The sequence below is a fragment of the Corvus moneduloides genome, chromosome 13 (assembly GCF_009650955.1).
Source record: "Corvus moneduloides isolate bCorMon1 chromosome 13, bCorMon1.pri, whole genome shotgun sequence".
NCBI classification, from domain to species: Eukaryota; Metazoa; Chordata; class Aves; order Passeriformes; family Corvidae; genus Corvus; species Corvus moneduloides.
In genome coordinates this window covers 18236894-18263921 of record NC_045488.1, presented here as the reverse complement: position 1 = coordinate 18263921, position 27028 = coordinate 18236894, and the positions used below count along the sequence as shown (strand labels likewise).

The 27028-nt window shown below is 41.5% G+C and overlaps 2 protein-coding genes across 9 annotated transcripts in view; one reads left to right on the top strand and one right to left on the bottom strand.

The window, feature by feature from the left end:
* HMG20A (high mobility group 20A) overlaps positions 1–22026 on the bottom strand; it is a 39531-nt gene extending 17505 nt beyond the window's left edge. The window contains exons 1-3 of one of the 4 annotated variants that reach the window (XM_032122672.1): positions 21924–22026; positions 19991–20108; positions 1015–1107 (exon numbers count right to left, since the gene is read on the bottom strand). In XM_032122672.1, the coding sequence (XP_031978563.1) occupies positions 1015–1103 (89 nt within the window). In that variant the 5' untranslated portion in view covers positions 1104–1107; positions 19991–20108; positions 21924–22026. Of the gene's footprint in view, positions 1–1014; positions 1108–19990; positions 20109–21651; positions 21756–21923 lie in introns of those variants that run through there. The other 3 variants (XM_032122671.1, XM_032122674.1, XM_032122673.1) reach the window with 3 other exon arrangements.
* A 151-nt stretch (positions 22027–22177) lies between these two features.
* PEAK1 (pseudopodium enriched atypical kinase 1) overlaps positions 22178–27028 on the top strand; it is a 110265-nt gene continuing 105414 nt past the window's right edge. For 3 of the 5 annotated variants that reach the window (XM_032122511.1, XM_032122512.1, XM_032122508.1), the window contains exons 1-2: positions 22178–22331; positions 24874–25073. The gene's annotated coding sequence lies outside the window, so the exon portion shown is untranslated. The remainder of the gene's footprint in view (positions 22332–24873; positions 25074–27028) is intronic. The other 2 variants (XM_032122509.1, XM_032122510.1) reach the window with 2 other exon arrangements.

Here is a 27028-nt window from a genome sequence, read left to right as displayed (position 1 = left end):
CGCCTGACTTCGAGACACCAGATTAAGTTCATATTACTGACAATTAGAGAGGGAGCAAGGGAACAAAGCAGACACCCTCCCATAAGTTAATTATATTTGGTGTTTGTCAGAAAGAATAGGAACAGCGCAGCTCTGGATACACTGTTAGGGTTTGAAGAGTATTTCAGTTTTCCTCTCCATTCCCCCTTAGCAGAGAAGCTCTCTAAACTATACCTACAGGAAAAACTTCATGTGATGCAACCGCTTGCAGCAAACACTCATGAAAGCTCAGCCAAAACACTAATACCTCTTAAACACAAGCCTAATTGGAACACGGACTTAATTTGGCACCAACAAGTTTGAAGCCCCAGATAAGTAAATCCAAATTCAGGCCCATTTGAAGTGAAAGTGTCCACATTCATTTTCACAGGGCTTTACCTGACTGCCAAGTCTGAATTTTACTTCTTGGTACTTTACAAAACAGAAAAGAAGTTTCAATTATCAAAACGCAGCAAGAATTTCATGTATTCTTAAAAGAAAACTTCTTTTGGCGTTGTGATTTTAAGAGGCCATTGTTGCAGTCTGCAAAAGCAGAGTCAGACTGACAAAAATGAGACATCAGTCTCAGTGATCAGTTTCAGACATCAGTTTCAGAGATCAGTGATGAACAGTATGTCTTTAATTGAAATCATTTACTTAGCAGGGACCACTATGACCAACAGATGCTTCCTCCCACTCTGTCCCCATAAAGTCACTTGTCTTAAGACCAAAATCCTAGAGATTTACCTTTTAAAGCTAAGAGATACTAAAGAACAGTTTGTGACCACTTCCATCAGCTCAGATGAGTTCAGGTTTCTCCTAAACAGCATCCTGTGAACTTCTATCAAGGCCAAGGGAATGTTGCAAGATTGAATTTTGTCAGGTTTATTTCTCTTTTTAGAAATTACTGAGAATGCCCTCCTCCCACTGAAACAATTTCCCTGATAAGTACAGAGATAGTATCTACCAGCCAAAGGTGAAAAAGGAGTTGCTTACCCAGTTACATTAATTTCACTACCTTCCTTAGATCCATCCTCATCTGTAAAAAGTGGAGGAAGATTGGAGCCAGCTACCAAGTTCTCCATATCTCTGGGGGAAAAAAAAATACAGGTAAAAAAGGTTAACTATGTCATTGTTACCCTTCAGCAGCACTTCAACTCAAACATCATAACGTACCACAAATTTTTTACCCCATGAACCAGTTGGCCAGTCATAGCTGATTGACTTCAGGACAGATCCTGAGGGCAGATGTGCTTAAGGTCAGACCACAAAGACCGTAAATGACACTTCAATTCCAGGTTTCCATTTTAACTGAGCCCTGTGCCAATGCCACAGTGTTGTTGGAAATTCCTGCAATTCTATTTTATCCCTCAAGATAAATCTTCGTTCACCATACTCAGCAGAAAGGTAGGTAGATCCTGCTCTTCCAGTCCACCTGCCTGATTATTCTTCACTGTGCACCCTTCACCACAGGTTTGTGTTGACCCCAGAAAAAAACTGAAACCAAGTCCCCCCTGAAGTTTCAAATTAGGATTGTACTAATAATTCCTTGTCCAGATTTTCACAATTAATCTATGTGTGCAGTTGAGTGCTAAGTAAGAGAACACAGCTATTTAGAGTATTTTACCTTCAATCCCATAGAACAGTTACTGAAGCACTACCAACTGCCCCCAAGTTAGAATTAGTTCCATTTGTAACCTTGTGGCCTGTCACGGGAATTTAATGTGAGAGATGAAACCCAAAGCTTAATCAATCTATTTATCCCCTTCCTTACTAAAATACAAAACTGTTGTATTTTAGTGGTAAAAACCCAAACAAAACCAAAAACCCTTAACAAACTCACTGTACGATTATGAGTCGCCGGTTTAGGCCATTTTGAAGGGCCACTCTACTTAAATTCCTGTTCCTTCAGTTTAGGAGTCACCCTTGATGAGCAGCAGATATTCAACTTGATTACTGCTATCCCTTTCGGCCAGTACACTCGGGCTTTGGGCCTCAAGGGACTGAGGAAAGCTATCATCTTGTACTGCTTTCTCCTGGCTTGGTGTGCTTTCCACTCAGCACTGAAATCCAAGTGATCTGAGACATAAAATCCTGCTCCATGTTTTTAATATTATATGTGTTTTCCCACATCCCACCCCAGGTCCAAACATAGAGGTTTTTTCTACAAAGGTCACTGCTTCTTACATCCTATAGGTTTTGCAGATCTCTATCGCAAGAATGACATGGATGATATTCACCCTTTTTCTCTTCTGTTTTCCAGCTGCTGAGATCCTTAAACCATCCTCAAGGATCCTATCATCCTGACTCCTTATCTAGAAAATAATTAAAGCTAAGCAGATGGTGGTACAGACACTGATCCCTAGCAGAGGAACACCTTTACTTGTGTATAGAAAAGGCTCACCCAGGAGTGAAGAAATCAAATTCCTGTGCTGCCATTACAAACCAGGGACTGAATACAGTTTTGGGGGTTCAGCCTTAGAGCTGTGGCACAGCTGGAGACTGACCAGCAAAGGGCTTCCAGGATGCTCAGGGATCTAAAGCACCTGGCCTGATAAGGAATGGTGAGAAAACTGGGCTTGCTCAGTCTGGCAGAGGGGGCCAAGGGCCAATCTAACAGAGCTTAAAGCTACTGGATGGCAGTGGCAGAGATGGCAGAACCAAATTCTTGCCAGTTATACTGGCTTTGGAGGTTCACGCTGGACACCAGGAAGCGTTCCCAGAGAGGTGGAGTCTATCCTGGTAGATTTTAAATGCTGAAAGCTGTAACTGACCTAAACTAGTGTTGGTAATAGTCCTGCTCTGAGAGGAAGGCTGGACTAAGATGACCTCCTTCCAGATGTCCCTTCCAAGCAACATCTGCAGCTCTATGAATCAGAACTCCACATTACGGGGTTTTTTTTCAAATCCTAGCATCTCTGATAGGAAAAGAAAAACAAATAATATAATGCTGTTAAGAAAAGTAGTGAGATACTCTGGTGAAACAAATATGATTTTAATCCTTAAAGAAGGCAGTGCAAACAATACCTCCTCACACATAGAAAAGAATCTACACACATAGAAAAGAAACTACATCAAGGCTGGGACTTTATGTATCACAAGAAATCTGAAAATTCAACTAATTTGAAAATTAAGCTCTTCACTGATGTCCAGGAAGCTGTTTAAGCACAGCTTCTAAATATACAATATAAATTGCTTCATGCAGTTATCAACTAACAGGGAAATTAAGTTCTGCTTCATGTTACACAGTATTCATCAGTCAAAAATCTTAAATTATGATTTTTAAAAAAGGAAGCCTAAGCAATTATGCCCATTGTGACCTTCTCACCAGGTCCTGATCTGTCTGCTCATATCTGACCCAAGCTCACTTTCAAACTGCAGGGAGGCAGCTAGACACCAACCTTAACAACATATAAACAGAACACAAACACAGGAAGCTGGGAAGACCATACACTTTTTTTATTTATCCCATATGTTTTAGATAGTAACTCTTTCAGATGACACTGACCCACATCCTAAAGAAAAAGTAACATCAGTGAATTTAAAATGGCTTCTAATCAGTTCCAGAGAGCAAGAAAACAAAACAGTTGCCCTAAAGCTCACTGAGAGCAGATGGGAACCTACACAAGTCTTTCAGTCCCATTTCTCAGGGACAGCCCTCCCTGCTTTGCTCCAAAGTCGCTATCCACTTAGTTTCAACCCCACCGCAGAGCTACATGTTTATTGAAACACAGTTAACTAAATTCAGGGCAAAAGAAACAATGTACACTTAGTTTTCTAATGGCTTGCACATCTCCCCTATTTTCATTTTTTAACTATTTCTACCCAAATGCAAAAAGAAAACTGAAACTGCTGTTAAAACTCTAAACCCTACCAGCCCTACAATTCAATGCAAGGAAGCATCTCCTCCAAATAAAACTAATTGAAACTGGAGCAGCTCTGAGTTCACTGTACTGCTACACTACTGGTTGTGTTGGCTCAAGAAAGCAATCAGCTAAGCAGGAATAGAGAGACTGATTTATTCATTAAGAGCAGTATCTGATAGGATTTCAAAGGTTCAACTAACACATACACTAGCATTAGTTACACTTCTTTATGAGCCTAGAGAAGATCCTATGCTATCAAAAATGTGGCTGAATTTATCATTTTCTTTCCCTCTCTTCCCTCATCAATCATGATTTCATGATATAGAAAGTGGACAACAGTATTTCATAACTTTCAGTTCAAGTTTTTCAGCTGGACATTTTGGTTGCATGCCAGAGATCATACCTGTACAAAATTGTACAGAGTGAACCAACATGGTCTGACAGAATTACTCAGGAAATCAAAGAAAAACTTCTACAGCATAAAGATCCAAATGCTACTACACACATCAATACACACAGAAGGATGAAACAGGCGACCTCAGCGTAGCACAGCTGCACTTATCTGTCAGGAGCCAACTCAAGTCAGAGCAGCACAAGTTCATGGCCGCACTGTCCCAACACAAGCTACAGGTAGCCTTTCTTCTCCCCCACCGGGCACTCCTGTCCCGTGGCTGGCCCCACGTGAGATCTCTTCCAGAGCCTAAGCAAAGCAATCACTGCACTGTCCAAAATGTTCACTGCTTCCACAAAACGTAACCTGCTCTGCCTGTGTACAGTCATTCACAACTGAGTGATGTGAGGCTGGGCTCTGCAGTGTCTGCACAGATCTGGCCATGTCATAAGTCACTGTCAAATGCAGACTGACATCCTCCTCATTCCAAGGCCAGGTCGAGTCTTAAGATGCCCCTGAACACTGGGAAAAGGGTGAACAGCCCTTAATGTTGCCTTTTCAATGACTACATTACAACAGATAATCTTAAGAATAAAAAAAAAATAAATTACTAAACTCTTTAGCCATACAATTACAAGGTAAGATTATAAGTACATATTATTTATTACAGTTAAGCGTATTTAAATATGAAGTCAGCATCAGAAATCCAACTTGCAGGCTGATTATAAAACACTGCAGGAGTTCCAATTACCTCATCTCCAGCTCTAGTTTTAGAAACATTACTGCTGAGTGAAGAATTTTTCTCCTGAAGTCTCTCATCCCCCTTTGCCAGAGTAAATAAGTCCAAATTTTACCATTCAGAGGATAACAGATTAAAAAAAAAATCTGCTACATCACAGAAGAGCCACAGTATTCCTTATCTCAGCATCAGAGTCCAAGCACTTCAGAATGCAAACAATCTAAATTCAGATGATTTACTGAGAGAGAAACCCACAGAACCATCACTTCCTCTGCCTTTCCACATGCAGCCAGAACATCAGAAACAAAACTGAAGTAAGTCCATCTTCTATTAAAACCACAATGCTTTTGGAGCAGTCAGAGGAAGTTCAGATTCCCTCTGGCAGAGCATTTTCTTCCATCATGCTGAGCAGAAGCATGTTATCCAACATACTTGGCTGCAGAAAATCACATTTGACTTTTTCCCTACAGGCAACTCATTAGACAAAGGTCTTTGTGACTAGGAAAATTGCAAGCTCAACCCAATGGGATGAAGGTTTTTCTGTCAAACTAGAAAATATATACCAGAGAACAGCCAACTGCTTTTATTTTTACTTCTTGCCAGTAAAAACAAAGAAACACTACAGACCAAAATAGAGACTTGCCGGAAAAAATTCCAGAGTTCCACTGCATTTCCAAGCAGCTTAAGGAAAGAAGGGAAAGATGTAAAGCTTAGGTTTATTTGGGTCTTTGCAGCAAACACTAACAAAGCTGTTCATATTCTGACCTTTGAAACACCTGTCAAACATCTGCAAACATGTACATTAAAAACACAAGTGTTCAGTTCTGCATTCTACCCTCAGTCATATAAAAGCTTTAGGATGAGGCAAATACAAGACATATACGTATATGTAATCCCTGGATACCTAAAAGCAGTAACTGTGGTTACCTCTGGTACCCAGAGGGAAGGCTTTGCTATCTAGCCCTTCACTGCAGGCATTACATACCTATGGATTAGGACAGTTCATTTTATTCTGAATTAACTTTGCTCATGATAGCATCAGTTGCCATTTAAGATAATACCATCAACACATACAATTCTACAAAATTAATTTAATTCTCGTGTTACAGATCTCACTTGAGAAAACAGAAACCATTCCAATCACAAAAAGTAACTCTCAAAATAAATCTTGAGAATTTTTTACTTTTCATTAATCACTCTACCTAAAGTCCAATAGATGACTACCAGGGATGGGACTGGGTTTTGTAATCTGCCCATAAAAACGTCTTCTGAATTTCCAGTTACTATAGGCAATTTAGCCTACTTCTTCACCTACCATTTGAAAATTTCTCTGGGATCTGAGGATCTCATATTTCACAGGACAAAGTTTTCCATCAGGTCCTTCCACATAAACAAGGTAAAAGGGATACCCCATAAAACCCCACAAACCAGCAGCCACGTACCGTCACAAAGGGCGCCTGAAGCACAGACACTTCTCAAACCACAGCGCTTGTAAATCACCCAAGACCTCACCAGAGCCTGGTAACTTCCCCAGCAGTGAGCAGATGGTTACTTCCCAAAACTGAAGTTCCATTCCTCTGATCATTTATGTCTGTAAGACTCAATCACTCACTGTTTGTGCAATGCAAACATAAAAGTGCCATAGGCAAAGCAGTTTATTAAAAAATGTAAATGAACAGACTGAAGTTTTTCATGGTGTTTACCCAGCTCAAACATTTACCAGCATCACACAAGTGAAACAAGAAACAGTATTAATTAATGCTTGAGGAGTACTTTGATTTAAAATACCAAACAAGTATTCTGAACTAGAGATAACTGAATGTCAAGGAATCCTGATTGTGACTGGCCAGTGAAATGCAAAGTTACATATTTGAAAATAAAATAATTGAAGACTGCATACACCTGATGAGATTGAAATAGTTTTAAAGCTATTTTAGCACTTTTGCTCTCCCTCAAAGCTTTATTCATCACAGAAGTTGTAAAGGAGTACAGCATATACTCCAAGCTTACTTATATTCTGCAAGAGGAAACTCTGGCTGCTGCCACAGAGGAATACAGATTGGAATTTTTCATGCACATAGCCACCAAAACAAGTCATTACAGCCATTTTACAGAATATGGGGTCAAATACTTTGGATGTGAGAATATACTGAGAAAGAGATTGAGTATATACTTAAAAGAATGACTCACCACAGGCATCATGACCCAACACAAAAGCATCTACTCTGACCTCAAAAGCCACAAAGACAGCATGGAACTGGGTATTTTAAATGCACTGATACGGGCACAGGGACAAAGGTTAGAGGAAATGAAGTGTGGGAAGAGTCAGTGATTCTCACACAAAACAAGCAACTCATTCTGCCTGTTTTCAGAGAAGATCCATCTTTAGAAAAAAATATGACACATCAGCTTCCATACATTTTTGTTCTTATATTCTTGCTGTTGCCATGCATTATTCCAACATAAAGCCAGTGAGTTTGAGTACTCAAACCTGTCACATAGAAAAAATCACACTTTTTAGATAGCCTTAGATGCGCAAAATAACAGGCATATAAACCTGAACAAAAGAACTGCTATTAGCAAATCCTTTCTAATGGCAAGAATAGTGAAGAACTGGGTTAAGCTGTTTGTTTCTAATCTGGTCTTAAAACTCTCTGGTAATAGTTTAGTATCTATCAGAAATTGAAGTTTGGAGGTACATTGCACAAAGGGCACCAAAACCCCTTTTCAGCCAAGGCTTGCAGTCCCACATGGTACCACTGGCATCACAGGATAAAAATTGCAAAGACCTTGGAAACACATTGATGGAAAAACTAATAAGGAAAGTGAGCACAAAAGAACAGACAAAGGTTCAAGTAAGTATCAATACATCAGTGGACATTGCTTACAAAACCTTGTCTGGATTCCTGAAAAGAAAAGAAACAGAAAAGACAGCCCAGTCCTGCCAAAGCATTCTCTCCAGGAACAGCAGACAGCTCCTTTGACCGCTGTTAACAAGATTTGAAAGCTGTCTGAGTCCACAGACAAAATGTGTTAAAATGGATACTAGAGTAAAAGACTACTTTAAAAATTTAGGGAAATTTAGGGAAATTTAAAAAGACAAACTTTATGCTCTAAACTAGGCACATACCAGGATTCCCCTCTCAGCACCAAAGGGAGAAAACTTTTAAAATCATACAAAACCCACGTACTTCCATGGCTCCATAAAACAGTTAACTTAAATCAACAGCAGAATGTAGACAAGTTAGAATAAAGCTTTCCCTATACTCATCTGCATCCAAAAGCAAGAGGAAATTAGAATATTTAGCATCATGAATGGAAAACAAGGGGAAAAAAGCAACAAAAGTGTTGGGGTCTCCTCCCCTGCCATGGAGCCCTGGGAGAGGGGCCCTGAGGGGAGACACAGGGTCTCCCTGCCCCTGCTCAGCCTCGTTCCCATTGGTTGGTTTGGGTTCCCTGATAACACCAAGGACCCTCGGGTCCAGTGACTGCGGAGTTCCTGAGCTGAGCCCCGGCCATGCAGCTGGAGAAATAAACATCTCTGAAACATCTACCACGAATCTGTCCATATATACTTCGCTTTCCACAGGACTCCTGGTTTGAAATATACTTGTTGCAGTAATCCCCGCTGCGACACAAAAGCATAAACCCACTGGAGTGGTCTGATTGCTCTCCAGCGTTAAGCAATACATAAGAGATCCAGAGATGCATGTGAGGGATGGGAATATGCAGGCAGAGGGCATTTTTGGAACACCTGTAGCATATGTAATGAAAATAGTTCGTTTTGGAGCTGAAGTAGGATTGAGAAAAAAGCATCCATGCCAGCAGTGTGCTTAAATATCCTAGGCTGAGTGCTTGGAACAACAACTAAACATTTGCAATATTGGATCCGATCCTCAAACTGTTTCCAGTAGCCCAAAGAAACTGCTCTGAGGGCAGAGGTTAACTTCTTCCCACCATCTCCTTTACTGACTTTGCAACCTCTTCTTTGTGCATCTCCTATCATATCATAGGCAAGAAGGCAAAAGAAGTGAGGGAAAAACCCTAAGAGTAGAGTATCACTGCCTAGAGCTTGCAGCCAAAGAGCAAAGAAGAACCTGGGAAAAGCACTTCCAGGACTCAATCTGCTCTTCCAACTTCCCTCTTCCACAGCTGCTCCTCATATGCTGGAAACAAGAAACTGCAGGTGGGAAACACACACAAGCTTTGAAAAACAGTGTTGATCTATGCACTAAATAAATTTAACCCTAAAAGAGAATGTAAATCTTTTCAAAGAGGTTGATGATTGAACAGACATGAGGATGGAGGTCTCACACAACACAATGTCTTCAAGCACTTACATTTGAAAAGATTACTAACTTATATTTAGTTACAAGTGTTCTGAAAGGTATCTGGCATTCAGGTTTGAGTATTTACCATATTTAGCAAACAGCAGATTTATACTGCTTTTACATTTCTTTTGCATGATTTCATTTCTATATATATTTGTTAAGTAAATATGGTTCCTCTGAGCTAAAGCAGAAATATTATCCCAACACCCCTATATATGGGTAGAGATGTATAGTGGGTTTAAAGGTCATAAAGGAAATCTCTAAAAGCTAAGAATAAAACCAAACTTCAGAAACAAACTTTGAAGTACTACCAATCTTAACCTTTATTTTGGACATCTCAACTAATTGTTAGTCTTTGCTTGGTTTCAGAGATCTCGAAGTCGCTCTGAGACTCTGACCTGAACACACATCATGCAATTCTTACTGCAAAGAGAAATAAGAACTAAAGTCTTTGTGATCCTTGCAAAAGGTCAGAAACACTCTGGTTTACACAGCATTAAATAGTGGGAAAGTGGAAAAACATTTCTATTTTCAAAAGGGCTACAACATAGATTTCACCTCAGTATAATATCATAACCTGAAGTTCATTGCCTTGAGCAGAAACAGACAAAGCCAACTGCTGGAAAACAAGAGTTCAGGCACCGCTGTCTTTTTTGATTTGTGAAGCCTAAACATTTTACAACAGAAGTGCAAGCACAGAAAACTTACTTTCTTTGATTACCTTTTGCAGTCTGTTAGAAGTAAGCACACAGATTAGCTGAGGATCAAATACCACATTTAATCCCCAAAGTTAGCTCAAGGGCTTTGAGTTAGACAACTGCCTTCTCAGCCACCAGCATTCCCTTTTCATTTAAAAAGACTCCTCTGAAAAAGCACTCATTTATATTTTGCTCCTCTCTACATATCCCAAAACAAAGGAAAAAAAAGCTTAATATTGCTTTATTAGCATTTTATTTTTAAAAATAAAAAGTCTTCAGATTTTATGAAAACTTCAATCATATTTGAGCTTATAGATGTCCCAAGATAAAACATTTATTACAGTAATGGAAGCTTGTTTTTCCTGGTCTTCAACAGTCTCCCAAAACAGCTCATTCCCACCCTGGAACTGTTTCCTGACCTCTAGAAAGGGTCATCTATGTATAACTCTAGACAAAATATGGCCATAGCATTCCAAAGCTCCATGGTAAGATCACCAAAAAGAATTCAGCAGGTTCAGTTCACATCTCAGCTGAGCTTTGTTTTTCATGATAAAACAGACACGCAGAAGAAAGTGTTAAGTAAGTCTTGAGTAAAGCCTTACCTGGCTGCTTTAAGTAACACACACATCCCTCAGCAGTGAGAACACATTCCCAAAACACTCCAATCACCAGTCCTATTGCTGCTTGATCAGTAACAGCAATGAGTAAACCTCAGAGCAGGTTGCACTGTGTAAATAAAGAATCCTGGGAGAGTAGAAATTGCACCAATCTCAACTTAACACCTCCCATCCACAGCACAACAAGCCCAGGTCTTGGAGTTTAGCATGTAAAAATCAAGCAGCTTATTACTTGAAACTGTGCCAAGTAACCAAGCTGAATAGGAAACCCTGTGTGAAATTTCAGTTTGTAAAAATTGTGGCTTTTGACAATTGAAGTGTATTTCATTTACAGCTAACTGTTCAATTAACAAGAAGCAAAAGCATTCATTCACTTCACAATGAAAATTTCTTCTACTCAAGTATCCATGTCTTAATCAGCATGGATTCATTTGTATTGCTATTTAAAATGCCTTTCTCAGTAACACTTGCTGACATCACCCAATAGTTACACATTTTATATATAAATATTTCCTAAGCATACAAAAAAATCTGAAGATTCCAACCAGTTTTGCTGATTAAGATCCACCCAGCAAAGCATGTGTCTAGTCACCACAGTTTCTTTGTTGGCTGCAGGGGAAAAAAAGGAAACAATGTGAGAAAGGTCCACATTTTCTGCTATACTGAATTAAACACACTCCTAGAAGTCAAGAAATACATCTCTGGCATCATTCACATTTCATGATTCCAAGTTTAGACTAGAAGTGACTTCTAGAGGTCATTTGATCCCAACACCTACTCAAAACCAAGGTGAAGATCATCTTTATGGCAGACACCATGTTACACTGTCTGGCTCAAATCCTGATGAACACTGATTTAAATCATCAAATGCCCTCAACTGCTTTGGTTTTTTGATAGGAAGGTTACCAAGACCTAAAGAAATAAGCACTGCTTATTCTCAGGACACAGGCAGTGATGGATGGAAGACAAGACAAAGGCACTTGAAGAAAGCCCTTAAAATGGCCACAGGAACGGAGGTGTATCAGACAACACCTCCCCCAGTCCTGACAAAGCTGGAGGGACAGGAGAGTAAAAGGACACTGGAACAGAGAGAAAGTTTTCACTTTATTCATCTATCGACCAGAAAATCCATCAAGAACAACCTTAGCAAGGAATCCAGGATCTTCTCTTCCCATTAGTGAAGCTAGAGCTGAACTTCCAATACAGCCCCGAATCAAAGATTCCCTCACCCTTCGAATTAAGCTCAGATTTACTCTCAACTCCGAGTACAACAAGCAGTGTTCACCCCAACTCAAACCACTTCAACAAACTAAAAAACAATGACAAGCTGCCATTTCCAAGAGGAGTTCTGTGTTAGGCTCACTTCACAGAATGCAACTTCCAGCAATTTCAAGTAGGTTTAATTCAGTAGCAGCTTTAAGCAGCTTCTTTTTCTTTTCTTCAAATGGAGACCTTAGCTCAGGGCTGCTGTGTTTGCCACTCCACTAACTAGTCCACTTGTTCAATATCTTCTGTCCTTCAAGTGGAGGGCACACCCAAATGAACTGCACGCATTTTTACAAGATTATAGGGACAGATGACTGAGGGACCAAGAAGATATTGTAACATCAAGCCCTTCATCACATATAAGCAGAAGTTCTCATTTTTAGCCTGACAGAGGATATACTGTTATTTGCATAACAAAAGGGCTTTAAATCTTAAAAGAAATAGTCAGCACTACATGAAAAATTGAAGAGACATTCTGTGCCAAAGCTGGATTATGAATCACCAACTAACACTCCTGCCACCAGCAGCATGAAACCAGTGATACTCAAGCCCTACCTGAATAACCACTGCAGTACTTAACACACTTGCAACCCCCCATCTATGTTCAACATCCAAAAAGCAACTGATTTGTCAACTATTTCACTGATTTGACACTTCTGTATTCTTTCAATAAACTGCCATTCTAATTACCTGTCTGGGTTTGCTGATGCTGTCGTGCTTCTTTGCATTTCATTTACCTTTTAAACACTAAATTATTTAGCAGCAGCAAGTCACAGCAAATGCCAGGAAACCCCTTTATCTGATCTGCAAAACCTCCAATTGCTCAAATTTCTGTATTTTTAATTACAATGGTATACAAATACATCCACAGAACTGAGATGCTACCAAGACACTCAAGCCTCAAAACTGCAAATACGACAGATACATTTCCTATTCCACACTGACAACTGATTTGAGTAAAATTTATCTACATGACAGACCTTTTCCAGGTTAACTTTGGGGGAATATATTGCTGCATTACCACAATCCTGACGCATCACTTGCCCAGAATCCCCTACTGATCAGTCACTGATCTACATTCACACATGCTGGAAGGAAAAAACCCAACCATGCATCAGAGCTGAAGACCAGTAGGTCCCTACATTTATATAGCAATACTCAAATGTCTCCATTAAAAGTCAATTATAGACACTTAGCTGACAAACATTAGTGACCTCAGACTAGAGAATAAGAAACTGTGCATCATAAAGAAAAAAAACTTTTCTAATGTAATTCCCAGATGTCTGTAATATAAAGGCACTAAGGTAAAAGCTGAAGTTAATCTTTTAAAAAAAGTTTCCAGCCTTTACTATGGATTTGAGATCTGTCTTCCCACTCTTCCTCACTATAAAAGTGCAAATCCTTTGTGTGTGGTTATTTGAATATCAAGACTCTTCCATGTAACAGCAACGTGAGAACAAAAACTCAAGGAATGTGCTGAAAAGTACCTTGTGATCAGTTATTTTCTATGTGCCTTGCAAACCCCTCCTGATAAATGTCTGTTCTGTAATTCCCTTGAGAAATACTCTGTGGAAATGACTTTGGGACAGAATGTATGTTTTTACAAGTAGTGATAAAATTATATAAATAACTTGCCTAAAAAATTCCAGACATGTAAAGTGTATTTCTATAGAGAAAATGCAAGTAAGCCATCTGTAACAGAGTTCACATTTTTTCATACTTGCAATGAACTTTAAGTTTTTTAAGGTTAAAACAACATTAACAGAAAAGATTTCTCAAGTAAGAAAAGTATCTTTGATATTTGGACAATTTTCACATCACTGCACATTCAAAACAATTCACATAAACTCTCACAGTCCAATACGCAGTTAATAATTCTACAGCTTTTTATATCCAAATGTAAACAGAAGAGCAATCAAATCTCATGTCAAGACAAAGACAACTTGGGTTAGTCTAATACAAATACCTGCAAAGTTTTTGTACTTTCCAAAAATCTCCTGGGCTAGAACCAAAAAAGCTAATTTCCTTATAAAAAAGCTGCAGTACAGGCACAGGCTAGAGGGGATAACTGTGATCACTGTGACCCATTTAACACCAGGCACTACTCTCTGCTAAAAAACAGAAACACAGAGGAATTCAAACCTACATCATGATTATCCAGTCTTGTTTTAAAGACTAACAGTAAGAAGCACCACTGCAGCAGCTGTCCCACATGGCTTTTATGCACACAGTAAATTTGTACAACTTCTTACTGCAGCAGTCACGTAGATTTTGTTATGATTTCACGGGTTAAACCCTGTAAGATAAGAGCCTGTATCAAAAAACTCTGATTAAGTTGTTATTTGATAAATGTATCATTTCAAGAAGTTAAACAAAGCTGCACCTGCATTTATTTTTAGGAGTGAAAATATGCCTTAAACTCATGTTCAAACTGATCCTTTTTCCAGTGTGCTAGCAACCCTTTCTGAATTCCAAAGCAGCTGTAGCAGTGTCAGTGCCAGCTGCAGAAGACACGTGTTATACCTTGCCTGTTAAGATTCCTCTGTACTCTTATTTATACCTAAGGCTTAGCTGCTCAAGCTTCACTAAATGCTAATGTTCCCAAGCTGGATTATCCAGTCACCTCCAACACCTCTTCAAGTCAATGCTCCCAAGGAGGCTTTCCCAGCCTACACCCGTCCTGAGCTATACTAGTTTTAATGTGACCAAATATCAAGTCTGGTTTGCTTGAGTACACTCTTTAAAAGCAAAAAGCTGAACCAGGTTAGTCAACCACAACTACTGAAAAAGCACTTGTCACATTACCTCTCCACAAATAACCAAGAAGTTTTAAATTGATGGCATTTTGTTCAAAACCATCAAATTTCAGCAAGCAGTATGAATCATGCACTATTTGTTACTTGAAATTGACATTTAAGAAGCAGGGATCAAACTAATATGATTCAGAAGCTTTTCTCGCATTTTCTTTTTCCTATACTCAGAGCTTTAAGAAAAAATATTTCTGCTTCTACATTTCAAGTAAATGTTTGGTGTTAGGAACAATTTACAGAATCCTGGTGATGTCACACAATGGTTTATATACTGCTGTCAACTGACACAGAATGGGAAACTGGCAAAATACTGGTTGCATAAGTTGGAAGAGGCCTGAAATTGTATTTCTCTAATACTCAAGCTTTGCATATTTTGATACAACCTAGATTTAAGGATAACTTACAAAGGAGTAACTTGCTGCTGCTAAGAGGGGAAGGCCTTGCTCTCTCCTCCTTTCTCAGCTGGTTACAGCAATCTCCACAGCTTACTGGACATTTTATAGAGCTATTTAACTCCCTAACTCTTCTCTTTGGGAGAATCCTGGGAAAGCGAGGAGGCTGGGTATCTTCAACTAGACATAGCTGAAAGGAAGGGCTCAAAGAAATACCAGAGCTTATTAAAAAAGAATGTGTATGGAAACTCCCACTGCCATGTGTGGTAAAGTCATATTAAGCTTTAAGAGCCACCTCCAATCACCCAAGGTAACTTTTTGGATTCATTCTGCCAGCAGTGGGCTGTAGTTTTCACAAGATATCAAGAGAAGCATCCAGAAAGGTCCTCTGCCTGCATAAAGACAAGCCAGGTGCTGGAAGGTGCAGACAACAGCTGTCCATTGCCTAAGGCTACAGTTTCATTGCAGCCTAAGCCTGCTGAGCTACCAACTACTCCTAGAGCATCATCTTTCAGCCTGGCACCTGTTCCCTGGACAAATCACATGGTGTTTCAGCATGCTGAAGAAACAGAAGAGCATTTAGTTCATTTATCAAATTAGTTTATGCCAAATGAAAGGGTGAAATGGCTCAGCAAAGGATCCAAGAAGCAGCTGGCAGAAGAAAAAGGGATGGAAGTAACGCAGCCAGGAGTTAGTGATGTACATTGCTATAACTCCATAGGCTGCAATTCAACTCCCCCTAAAATTTTACTGCTGCCAGAAATGAAGAACATTTGAAGCTATTCCAGTAACAGAGGGCCCCAAAATAGTCTTAAGTGGGACAAAACACAATTACCAGAAAAAAATTAGGATATCATAAGCCGATATGACTATTTTTCCCCCTTTCCAATCTAAAGCTAAACATTTATTCCCCCGATGAAAGATGAGATTCTTCCCCATAAGTCTGGAAAAAGAACTTCAATTCTACAATCCTGATTCATTTCTTCTTATTATTTATTACACTGGCTTGTCATATCTTACATTAATTGCAGCAATTTCTTATCTCAAACTCAGCAAAGAGTAGTTGGAGTCTATTCTGTCCTGTTTCCCACATATTGAAACAGTGAGGATTCAGTCAAATACTGGTTATCTCGATTTCATTTCAGCAGCAGCATGAGTCATGTGCAATAGCAGCTAAAACATATTGCAGTAAATGCACCCTGAGCCAGCACTCTGCTCCAAAAGATTTTAGTAGGTGACCTATGATAGTTACTGACTAGATGTCAGGGCTGGAAAAAAACACATTCCAATATGCCTGTATTTCAGGTCTTTTGGAGACTCTGAGGATTTGCTCATCTGTTCTAGAAATCCCACAGAATTTGTGATTCTTGAGATATTCCAACAAGATGCTTGCATATTTGAAGAGATGGTAGCTTTAAACAGAACATCCTTCTTTAGGAAGTCTTACATTTTTTATCCTTTAGGTATCAGAAGATATCTTTGTCAATGTTCTGGGTAAGTGAAAATGCAAACAAGGCAGACCATTCTTAAAGTAAGCAGGCGAAAACTGGGACATAAGAGCAGCACCGTACCCACAGAAAATCTCTAGAATGCAAGTAAGACAACAACACCCTTAAAGCTAAACTGTACTCCAGGCTTTCTTCTCTTACCTCTGTGTGCCGTTATCCTGCACTGGGAACACCCCCCTTGCTCCCCAGTTTTCCTGGCAGAAATGCAATGTTAGCAAACTCCAGATTTCCAAGTGTGAAAGAAGATTCACAGTTTACTGCTTCTAGTACTTTGCTCAGTGTTGATCTGTTTTCTCTCCTGTACAGCCTCATACTATTACCAGAACTTGTTTTGCCACAGCTCTCTCTCCATTGCTTTTCCAGACGTGGAGACTGACACTTTCCATATATTGTTAGGCACAGCATATCCTCAAAACTGGTATGGGACACAAACTCCATTACATGAGAAATTCAGCCTTTGATGAACATATAATTATGGCCCAGACACAAGCCTAAGATTACTTCGCCTCTTCTTATACAAGTGATGAAGTCCATTCTCCCAAAACATCCTTCATTTCCATTACTAAATGTTTTGTCAATTACCAGATTTCAGCAAACAATACCCCAAAGTTAAGAAACAACACACCAACTTATGTCCAAGGCTTCAAAGCAGCCAAGGGAACTCCAAGAGGAACAAATGGTTTATTTCTTAAGTAACAAACACAAAAATTCACAAAACCGCCACTAATTCATGCCATACCATTTACCTGAAACAAAAGGAAGTACAGAACAGACACAGCTAAGTCAGATCTGCTTTAACCACCATTTGGTTAAGACTGTCTGAGAACCCCTCCAAATAAAGCCTAGCAAGTTCTGTAGATGACATTTTGAAGGGCAGTTGAAGACAGTTTGTTGAGTTTCTTTTGGCTGCAAACAATCCCTCAGACACCACCGTATAATTAAAGCTATGAATTTATCATCTTTTCATATTTGAACACAATAATAAAACAAAAGTAGACTTTTCCCCTGGTAATTCACTACATTGCCAAGAAATCCTCTGTGTTTTGCACTTGTTAGTGGAAGAGAAAAAATGGAAAAGGGATCTAGAAATAAATCCTGTCAGTCTTACGCCTCTAGAAGTCAACTAATAACCAACACTTTGACTACCCTCATTCTCTTATGCACTTCACACATTTTTATTGTCAGAACAAAGCTTTATGCCACTCAATCTTGTGACTGAAAGATGCTTTGCCATTTTCATGCTATCACAGTATCCTGAACTGCAGGCTAAGGGTGTCCACTGCTTACCTCATGACTTATCCCAGCCATGATGCACAAAAGGCACGTTCCAGTGTCTTAGATTTACATTTCCTTTTACATGAAGAAACAGTATAAACAATCCAAGTCATAAGAATTTCAGACACAGTGAAATATAAGGTTTATTTTGCAATCACTGTATGTAAGAAGTACTGTCCAAAAGACTGAAATCAATCAGCCAAAGTCAGCTGTTGCCACAGTCTCCTGCAAAACAGTGCAGGATTATTTGTTTCTAGGATTAAAACTGTTAATAAGCCGCCTTCAAAGACAACACAGCACAGCTTCCTTTTAACATATTTACTATTGAAACACTCTAGCCAATAACGTGCCTAATGTTTCTGAAAGATAGGTTTTTTTCCAAGTACATCAGAACTTGAAAAAGTAAGGTCAAGGAACAAGAAAGATTTCCTAATAAATTCAGAACTTGGAAGAAATCCAGGTATTCCACACTAAGTGGTTTTGTTTCCCTGTAACACAGAATGAAGATGTCTCCAAATAAACACAGTCACTCAAAGTAGCTGTAGCTGCAATTCATCAAAAGCTGTCCTTGTCAAACTGGTATCAAGTAGACCTTCAGAAACCAAATGTCAGTCTCAGCTTTGCCCCCAACAGCTATGAACAGTGCAAGTTATTCCTTTAATAAGAATTAACCCTCTGTGGGATTAATGCGCATACAAAAAGCTTTAACATATATATCCCAACAATCCCATTATGCAAGAGATTAAAACAGACTAGTCTGGCAATAAAATGCTTATCACCCGACTTGTCCCACTGGCAGTAACACTGGCAGTGCATGGACAAACTCAGATCTGGCTGTTTTGCCCTCAGAATGCAAGATCCAGTATCAGAATACAGGTTTGCACCACAGAATCACAGAATAAGCTGATTTGGTAGGGACCCACAAGGACCACCGAGTCCAGCTCCCAGTAAAAACTACCAGCTGCCATAAGAGCCAACAGCTGTGCTGCTGATGCCACTGGACAGGAAGAAGCCACTCCTGAAGTCAGACAGCAACACTGCAGATCCTGCCAATGGAACCTGACCTGCATCAATAAAGCTTTAATTATCACTTGACTGTGTATTTCAAATATATATTACTAATAAAAGCTTTAGCTACCACTTGACTGTGTATTTCAAACAGCCATCAGCTAGCCTTAGCTGCTTTCATAAACTAATCCCCTGAAAAAAATAGTGGTTTCTGAAAACAAACTACTCTTAGTAATCCATACCTCGTGAACACTTAGTGTTGAAGTGTTTTTATCGATCACTCTTCTTGTCTTAAAATAGCAGAAGTTTAACAGCTCCCATGAACGCAAGAAACATTCCCCCTCTCTTTCTAAGGGAAATAATGGAAGTAAAAAAAACAAAAAAGCTAGAAGGAATGCAGAAAACAACCTCATTTTGGGACTCCCAAGCCAATCAGATTATAGACTGAAACAGCATGTTATTAAAGGCATATGAACAACTGGAAAGAAGAAAAAAGACAACCTTTCTGTATTCACCTACTGTCCTCAAAATTGTTAAAGCATGTTCTCTTGAGTTACTCATCTCTCCCACAGATCACTGTCAAGAGTGTCTCCATTATTTTAAGTGCAGCCTCTTCACCTGTGCTCTAACAGTTTCTCACAGTACATTCCACAACACTTAAGAAAACGAGCACAGCTCTGTGTGCACTGCAGCAATGATGAGCAGGAATACTTAAATTTTTCAACCACAGCCTGGAGAGGGCAGGAAGTACAGCAAGAATTCAGAAACTTGTATGAGCCTGTAAACTTGAGAAAAACGTCATTCAAGAACTGGTCCTAAAACACTTCTTATTTAATCAAGGAGAAGCAATTAGTATGGAAGGCTGAGCCTGCCTTGGCAGGTGAGGAGATACACCTTGCTAATTGGGAACACCTGGATACTGAGTGACCCTTTATTTAAACGCATTGTGAACAGACACACTAACAAAGACTACAAGTTAACCCCAACACATTAGCGTACAATTTTCTCCATTTCTGTGCTCTGACACTTAGAGTAACATTGTAATGTGATATAAGCAAAACCACGGCTCACAGTCAGTGCTTGCATTCAGCAGTCCAGCAGCACCAGGGAAATCAGCACCTCTCCTTAGGTCTCGGGGCAGTCCCGGCCATCAGACACAGGAAGACTGAGCCTGGCCAGGGAAGACACCCTGCAAGAGCAGAAGGTGGAAGACAGTCAGAATCTCCCTCCTCGTGGTCGCTTTATTACGAAGTACCAGAAATTATTATAGTCACCTTCTAACAGTCGGGTACACACAGGAGCTGGACCCAACCCTCAGGTACTAAAGAAGCATCACTAAGAAACATGATTCTCTTCTCCCTTTTCTGAGCCATAGAAGGTGCACCAATTACCTTACCAAGACAGTGTGGTCAGATCACACAATCTCCCATTTTTCTGTTTTGAAAACTGCTGGGATCCTATACAAAAGCTAATTTAGGATTTTAAAGGCTAATTCAAACACTCTGTTTTAGGCACCATTTCTAAGCGAAACTTCTCAGCTTCTATTTCAAGACATGCCAGATTTCTAAGGACAGCACAGGAAAAAAAATTTGTCACTTTCCCTCAATCTCCCAAACTCTGAAGTTACAGTATTTGCCAACAAGTGATATAGTTCTAGAAATACTGAATATCTCTTCTAACAGGTATATGATACCTGCCTGTAGATGATATATGCCTAGGTGTGAGAAAAACCAAGAGAAGATAAAACAGCCAGCACTTCACTATCTTCAAACAGGTTGTGCCCCTACACATATGGCCAGGATCAAAAAAACAAACAAACAAACCCGATAAAAAAAAAAATATTCGTTTTCATCAGCTGTTTATATCTATGTTCTTAAGAAATTAAGAATGATCACTTCAGAATAACATACATGTGCTATAAAAGTGGTCTCTCAAGGGGGTCACACGCAAGGCAATTCACTGAAGGGTGGAAAAACCTTTTTTTATAGCTTTAAGAAAAAACGTTTTAAAATACTATTTCGTTTTTGTCTTATGCTTTCTCAATTTCTATGTCTGAGTATGTTTTATAACGTACATATCGGTACATTAGTACCTGTATATAACTGGTAAATCAATAAATTTACATATATGAGAGGTGCATCATAAAAAGTGTTCTTTATTGATAGGAATGGGCAGCCAAAAAAGCTGGAGACCACTCCCCTAGAGAGCAGAAGCTCTTTTATTTATAAATTTGCCCTGCCCTTCCTCCTTTCCACTCTAGCGCTGGTTTTCCAGAGGATTGGAATGAATGGCGCCTCACAAAGCACGTGGCCCCGGTGTTTTCAACCCCAGGGTCGGGGCTTTTTTCTGCCACCTGGAAAAAAGAGACTTTAGTTCCCCAGGAACAGGCAACTGAATGTGGAAACGTGGACAGAGGTATCAGAAAACCACGCTATGGAAAATCACCTGCTTGACAAGGGAACATTAAGTGCACGTAAAGAAAGAACAAATAAATAGAACTAAGACGCCACGAAACATAATCGTTTTGGGGGAACCGTGGAAAGATATGTAATGGAGAACACCGAAAGCCAAGCACTTAGACCCTCACCCGGTTCTTCCCCCTCACCCCCCGTGAGCTCCGGCGGCTCCCCCAGCCCCCCTCACGGGTGGGCCACAGCACCCACAGCCGCCCGCCGACTCCTTGCCCGCCGCGGCCGAGGAGGGGCGGAGGGCCCGCGGCCATCCCTACTGACCTGCCGGCGGCGGCTCCCGCGCAGGGCCGGGGTCGCCAGGGGTAGCCGCGTCCCCTCAGCCCGCGCAGCCGCCGCGCCTCCCGCACGCGCACAGCCACCTTGGAGCCCCGCCTGCTCGAATCCCTCCGCTCCCGCCTCAGCGCGGCCCTCTCGCCTACCCCAGAGAAGCCCCTCGGGAGAAGGCCCAGCCGAGCCGGGAGCACTCTCGACTCAGCGTCTGCTGTCCCGCTCCCCTCAGCGGCCCAGCGCGGGCTAGAGCTCAAACCACTCACCGGGACTACTTCACCGCCGCAGGCGGAAGCACACACTCTCTCAACACGCGCGCGCTCCCTCACGACGCGTTTTTAAAGGCCCGCGCGCAGGGCACACCGGGAGTTGTAGTTTTCTCACGGCGGCTGCCCTGGCCCCCTGAGGGCTTCGCACCGCCCCGCGGTGGCGCCACGCCCCCTCGCCACCCACAGCCAATGGGCGGGTGAGGGGCGGGGCTTCGCGCCGCGGTGCGCGCGCGGGGGGCGGTGTCCGGAGTTGGTTGTTGCGCGCGGGCGCGGCGGTCGCAGCCCCGTCCCGGGAGCCGCGTCCTCGCCGGGGCCCGGCGGGAGCGGGAGCCGGACCTGGAGCCCTCACGGGGCCTCCTGGGTGCCGCCGCGGGAGGCGCAGCGGGGCTGGGGAGCCCCTGCCAGGTGAGGGGCGATAGGGGGGTGACGGCCCCTCGCGCCGTGAGGGGAGGCCGGGGGGCGGCGGCGATGGTCAGCTTTCCTCAGCGGGGCCGCGGGCGGGGGCCCGGGAGTGGCGTGGGGGGGCGGCGGGGGAGCAGCCGTCGCCTGCTCGTCCCTCCCTCCCTTGGGGTCCCCCCGGCTCCCCTCGCCCCGCCGCGGTCCCGGTCGCAGCGGCGCCCGCAGAGCCCGTCTGGCGCCGGCAGCCGCGCCGGGGCTCCCACGGGGCCGTGCGGCGCCCTCGCCCCCGGTCGCGGCGCTGGGCCCCAGGGTGTTCGCCGGCAGCCCCGGGCGCTTCCCGAGTCCGCACCGCGGCTGGGAGCGTGCGGCGCCATCCCGCGCCCTGCTGGGGAGCGCCTGCCGCCGCCGCGTTGACACCTTCGAGGAATTTCCCGGGATAAAGCCGCTGTGGGTGCCAGGTGGATGCTGTTCCTGCCGGGGCTCCGTCCCTGCTCTGTTATTATTACGAATTACTGACTTGAAAGGCTTTACGTGTTAGCGTGTACGTGTGTAGCTGCATTCCATCCTCCTCTCGGTCCTTCCTTTTCTCTCGAAGGTTATTTTGGACTTGTAGGTGGGTTGGTCTGTTTGCTAGTTTTTATTGCGGCCAGTTTAGGCTGGGCTGGGAAGGCTGGGATTTGCGCTGGGACAGCAAGTGGAACAATGTGAACACTTTGCAGTGGTCGGTTACTTGTGGAACAGCTGATACCTGATGCAGAACGGCCAGGCTGCTCCGAGGTGAGCACAGGGGCGAGGGGGAGCATTGCCTGGTGGATCTCTGACCTCGAATTTAATAGGGGTTCCTTTTCAGAGAACATAATTTCTGTTTACTTTAGGTTTTTGCCATTTACTTTTGTAGAGCTTGGTTTTCCTTCTTCTTTAATTGCTTCATAAGTGCCTCCAAAGTTTTTCCCCTTACTTGCTGTAGCTTAAAGGCTGTCTAATGTCTGCTAAAACACTTTATTCTCGGATATTTACAGAAAAAATAATATACGGAGATATATGAGCAGGAAGGAAAGAACACGTAGTTGTTTTAGGAACCAAGACTTTATGGAATTGCAATAATTAGGTTCTATAGCTAGAAAGTTTACTTTAACTTATTTAAAATTGCTAGCTGAACAGCTACCTTTGTGACAAACTAGATTTACTTCCTACTGCGTGAATTTTGTTTGACTTACAACCTCATCTAGACAGTCTGAATCAAGGTGTGTAGCAAGAGCAGCAAATACTTGTGGAGATTTGATTTGGTCGTTTGGACTAGCTAGAGCTCTTAATCTAGTTTCACACTGGCTTAAAAGGTTGTGTCTGTAAAGTAGCTAAGATGTTTTATCCAGACGAAGCATCTTCCTGGCAGTTACTGCTCAGTGTGTTTTCAGGAAAACCTCATTTTGTTCTCTAAAATACAGAACTATGCAAGAAGGCATTACCAGTTTTTCCATGAGTAACTTTCCATGATTAATCTTATGTATTCATTTCTTGATGGCTTTACCTTATTGCTAGGATATCCCATGTAGATAACTTAATTCACAGACTTCCTAAATTACCTTTTTGGTCAGATCTGTTTGGCTCAACTACACCTTCCTCACCTGAACAGCAGTGGCAGGTGGGGTGTGATTCCTGAGCCTGGGCAGGAGGCACCAGCTGCAGAGCAAGGAGCCAGCAGACTTGGCTGCCTGGCCTGGCTGCAGGTAGGCACTTTCACCCAGCTGCAGTTCATAATGGATGCAATGTTTGCATTTCCTTCGACTTTTGAACATACATATAAAGAAACGTACAGTGAGTTTGAAGGAACAGCATTTCCTATGTATCTGCAAGTTTTATGGTTGTTTTAGTGAAAGAGAGATGAAAGAGGCAAAATACCATTTCAACTTCTTGGGTAATTCGTGTTTCTGACTTTTCAGCTCTTTAGGAAATCTATTTCCAGGCATGTTTACCAAAATACGTATTCTTTTCTGTTTACTTTTCAAGTAAAGGAATTTGTTGGAATCAGCTATTTAATGGAAAAAAAAAAGGGGGGATGCTATTTGGCTAAATGACTCTTAAATGTTGATTTCCCCCCCCCCCCCCCCCCCCCCCAAACAGGATAGTAAACTATTAGGATAACTATTGTAAGCTATTGATTAGGGTCCACAGACATTGACAATTACTGTTAACCTTCTGTATCATGCTAGAAAAAACGTGTGTGAAAAGCTTACTCTAAGTTAACAAGTTGTAACATGTTTTTTTCTACCTTGTTTTGAATTTACACTCCTGTGTGTCTCCTTTCCTTTTCCCTTTTCCTGTTTAGTCTTTGCTCTTAGGCTCCCTTTTCCCTCCAGCTGCTCCTCATCCCAGTTTAGAATCACACTCTCCCATCCCTTCTAGTTGCCCATGTTTTCTTTGCCCTTTTCTCTGAAGGGATCTGCAGCTTTTCTCCTTGTCACTGCTTCTCTTGTTCTGATTGCTTTCTGATGAGATTGGATTTCAGGCGGTGTTAATAGTCCTTTCTCTTTCTTTTTTTGTATGTAAGGCTGTTGGACCCTCTCTTGCCCAGCTCCTGAAAAGAGAGCCCCCAAAGTCCACCCTGGGATTGCTAGGTACGGCTCCGAGATGAGGTCTGTCTGCTGCCAGCTTCCACACTGTTCCCACTTCCTGTGCTGCTGCAGCTCCCGAGGAATCCTGCCGAGCTGCTCCCTCCCGTGTAGTCGGTGTGTCGGAGCTGACATTCGGGTACGGGCAGGGTATTGAAATGCAAATGCCTCGGCTATGACGAGGAGATAGTGCTGCGCTGGTGAAAAGCACTGAGAAGGTTGTGGAATATCTGTGATGTGAAGGGAGATTGTAAAGAAAGTACCTGAGAGGGAAACTGAAAATGTAATTTATAATCTTATCTTTCTGCTATTAACACCTCCAGATGTTTTTAACCTACTTTGAGTACAAAAATAATAATCTGTAGAACATGTTTTGGTTTAGTAGTTGAAGCAAAGTTCAGAGAGAGAATGTCAAGTTATTTGCAGCCATATGTAGCATTTCCTTGCTGTTAGTGGCAGCCAAAAATTGCCAGTGAGGGAAGTTCCACTCTCTATGTATGTAAAGTAACATGGATTTTGGAGAAGGAGATGTGCAGCCCCAGACCCACAGTAAAAGGCTTTGGATTCTCCATGCTGATACCTGGAGGGATGGATGGAGTGTCGTGCCATGTTCTGAGCGTGTTACTTGTGACAGGCTGGTGCAGGGACCTTGTCTGCAGAGCCTTTCTTGGCATTACCAGTCTTCCCACCTTCCTGTGCTCCCACACACAACCGCTGTGTAAGGACTGAGAGTTGCACTGGGGTTTACATTGGCCTAAGGCTGAAATGCTTCCATTGTTTCGTGGATCAGCACAATAATGCAGAATTTCCATTACCATACAGTTTTAAATCTAGAGTGGAAAAATACAGGCTGCAAACTGGAATAAGAGTTGCTAGTTGACTTTCACTGTTTTAAAGCAGGGTAAAGTGAAGCAGTGTACGCTGAGGAGAATGTGACAGCTTTAGAATTTCTTCGACATCAGTGACAAGGATAAATGACTTGTTTTTACTTGGTAACAATTCTAACTAGTTGTCCAATATTTGAGCTGCAATTTCCATAAATTGTGGTTTAGTGCTGTGGGCTCTGTGTTTTCCAAATCATAAGCAGAAATTATCAACCATGTAAGAAATTTTCAGTCTTCCTTTTTCCTGATATAGATAAGTAGCTGAGTGACTCAAGCAATTTCTTTCCCCATGTCTCTCTAAGTGGACTGAGTTGATTTGAGATTGCCTGATAGTGCAAAATGTGGATAGAGGAAAACTACACAGTGAGTGTAACTCTGAGATCACCTTCTTTAAACTGAATTTGTTTTGGGACCCCATCAGCTATTACAAAAGTTACCATGTTAACTCAGCAAGTTACAAAATGGTTTTACCACAAATGTTTTGGGGTTTGTCTGTTCAGATGACAACAAGAACAACAGAATTTTCAAACCCCTGGGAGCCTCATTCATCATTTATCTCCTTTTAGTAATCACATATTGCTGTGCAGGATAAGGACAAAATCAGTTTTAAATCACACCACTTGGAGAAGTGTTTTGTAATCAGTCTGTAATGGATTTCCTTTTTAAAATCTTTGATTCTGGGGAAATGGGGGAAAAAAGTATTTTCTCCATATAAAGTACAAAAAATATAAATAATATCTGGGAAAGGCATTTTTCCATTTGTAGACTTTATCCCACATTTTCCTTAAGAGTAATATTTCAATTTAAAAAGCCTTATATGTGCTTAAACATAAATGCTGAAAAATGCTCAACTGTCTTAATGCAGTCACTGTTGACTGCAGGAGACATTTTTAGCAAAGTTTTTGAAATCACAGTAAACAAATGGATAAAAATCATGCCAGGCTAAACATTGTAGGCTTCTAGCAATACTTGTTTTAGTAACATCTTGTCTGAGATGCCAGTTCAGTGTGGCGCTAAAAAGTAAGATCACTGACTTGATAAAGTTAGTGCTATTTCAGAAAATACTGCTACTAGCACAGAGTTTGCCAAATGCAACGTTATTGGTGTTCAAGCAGATTTGGGTTATTGTATTGTTGGATAGAGGTTCTGTAGGAAGCTGTTTAGTGTTCACAGTTTGACCTTCCATGTTTTTGTAAAACTGATCTCAATA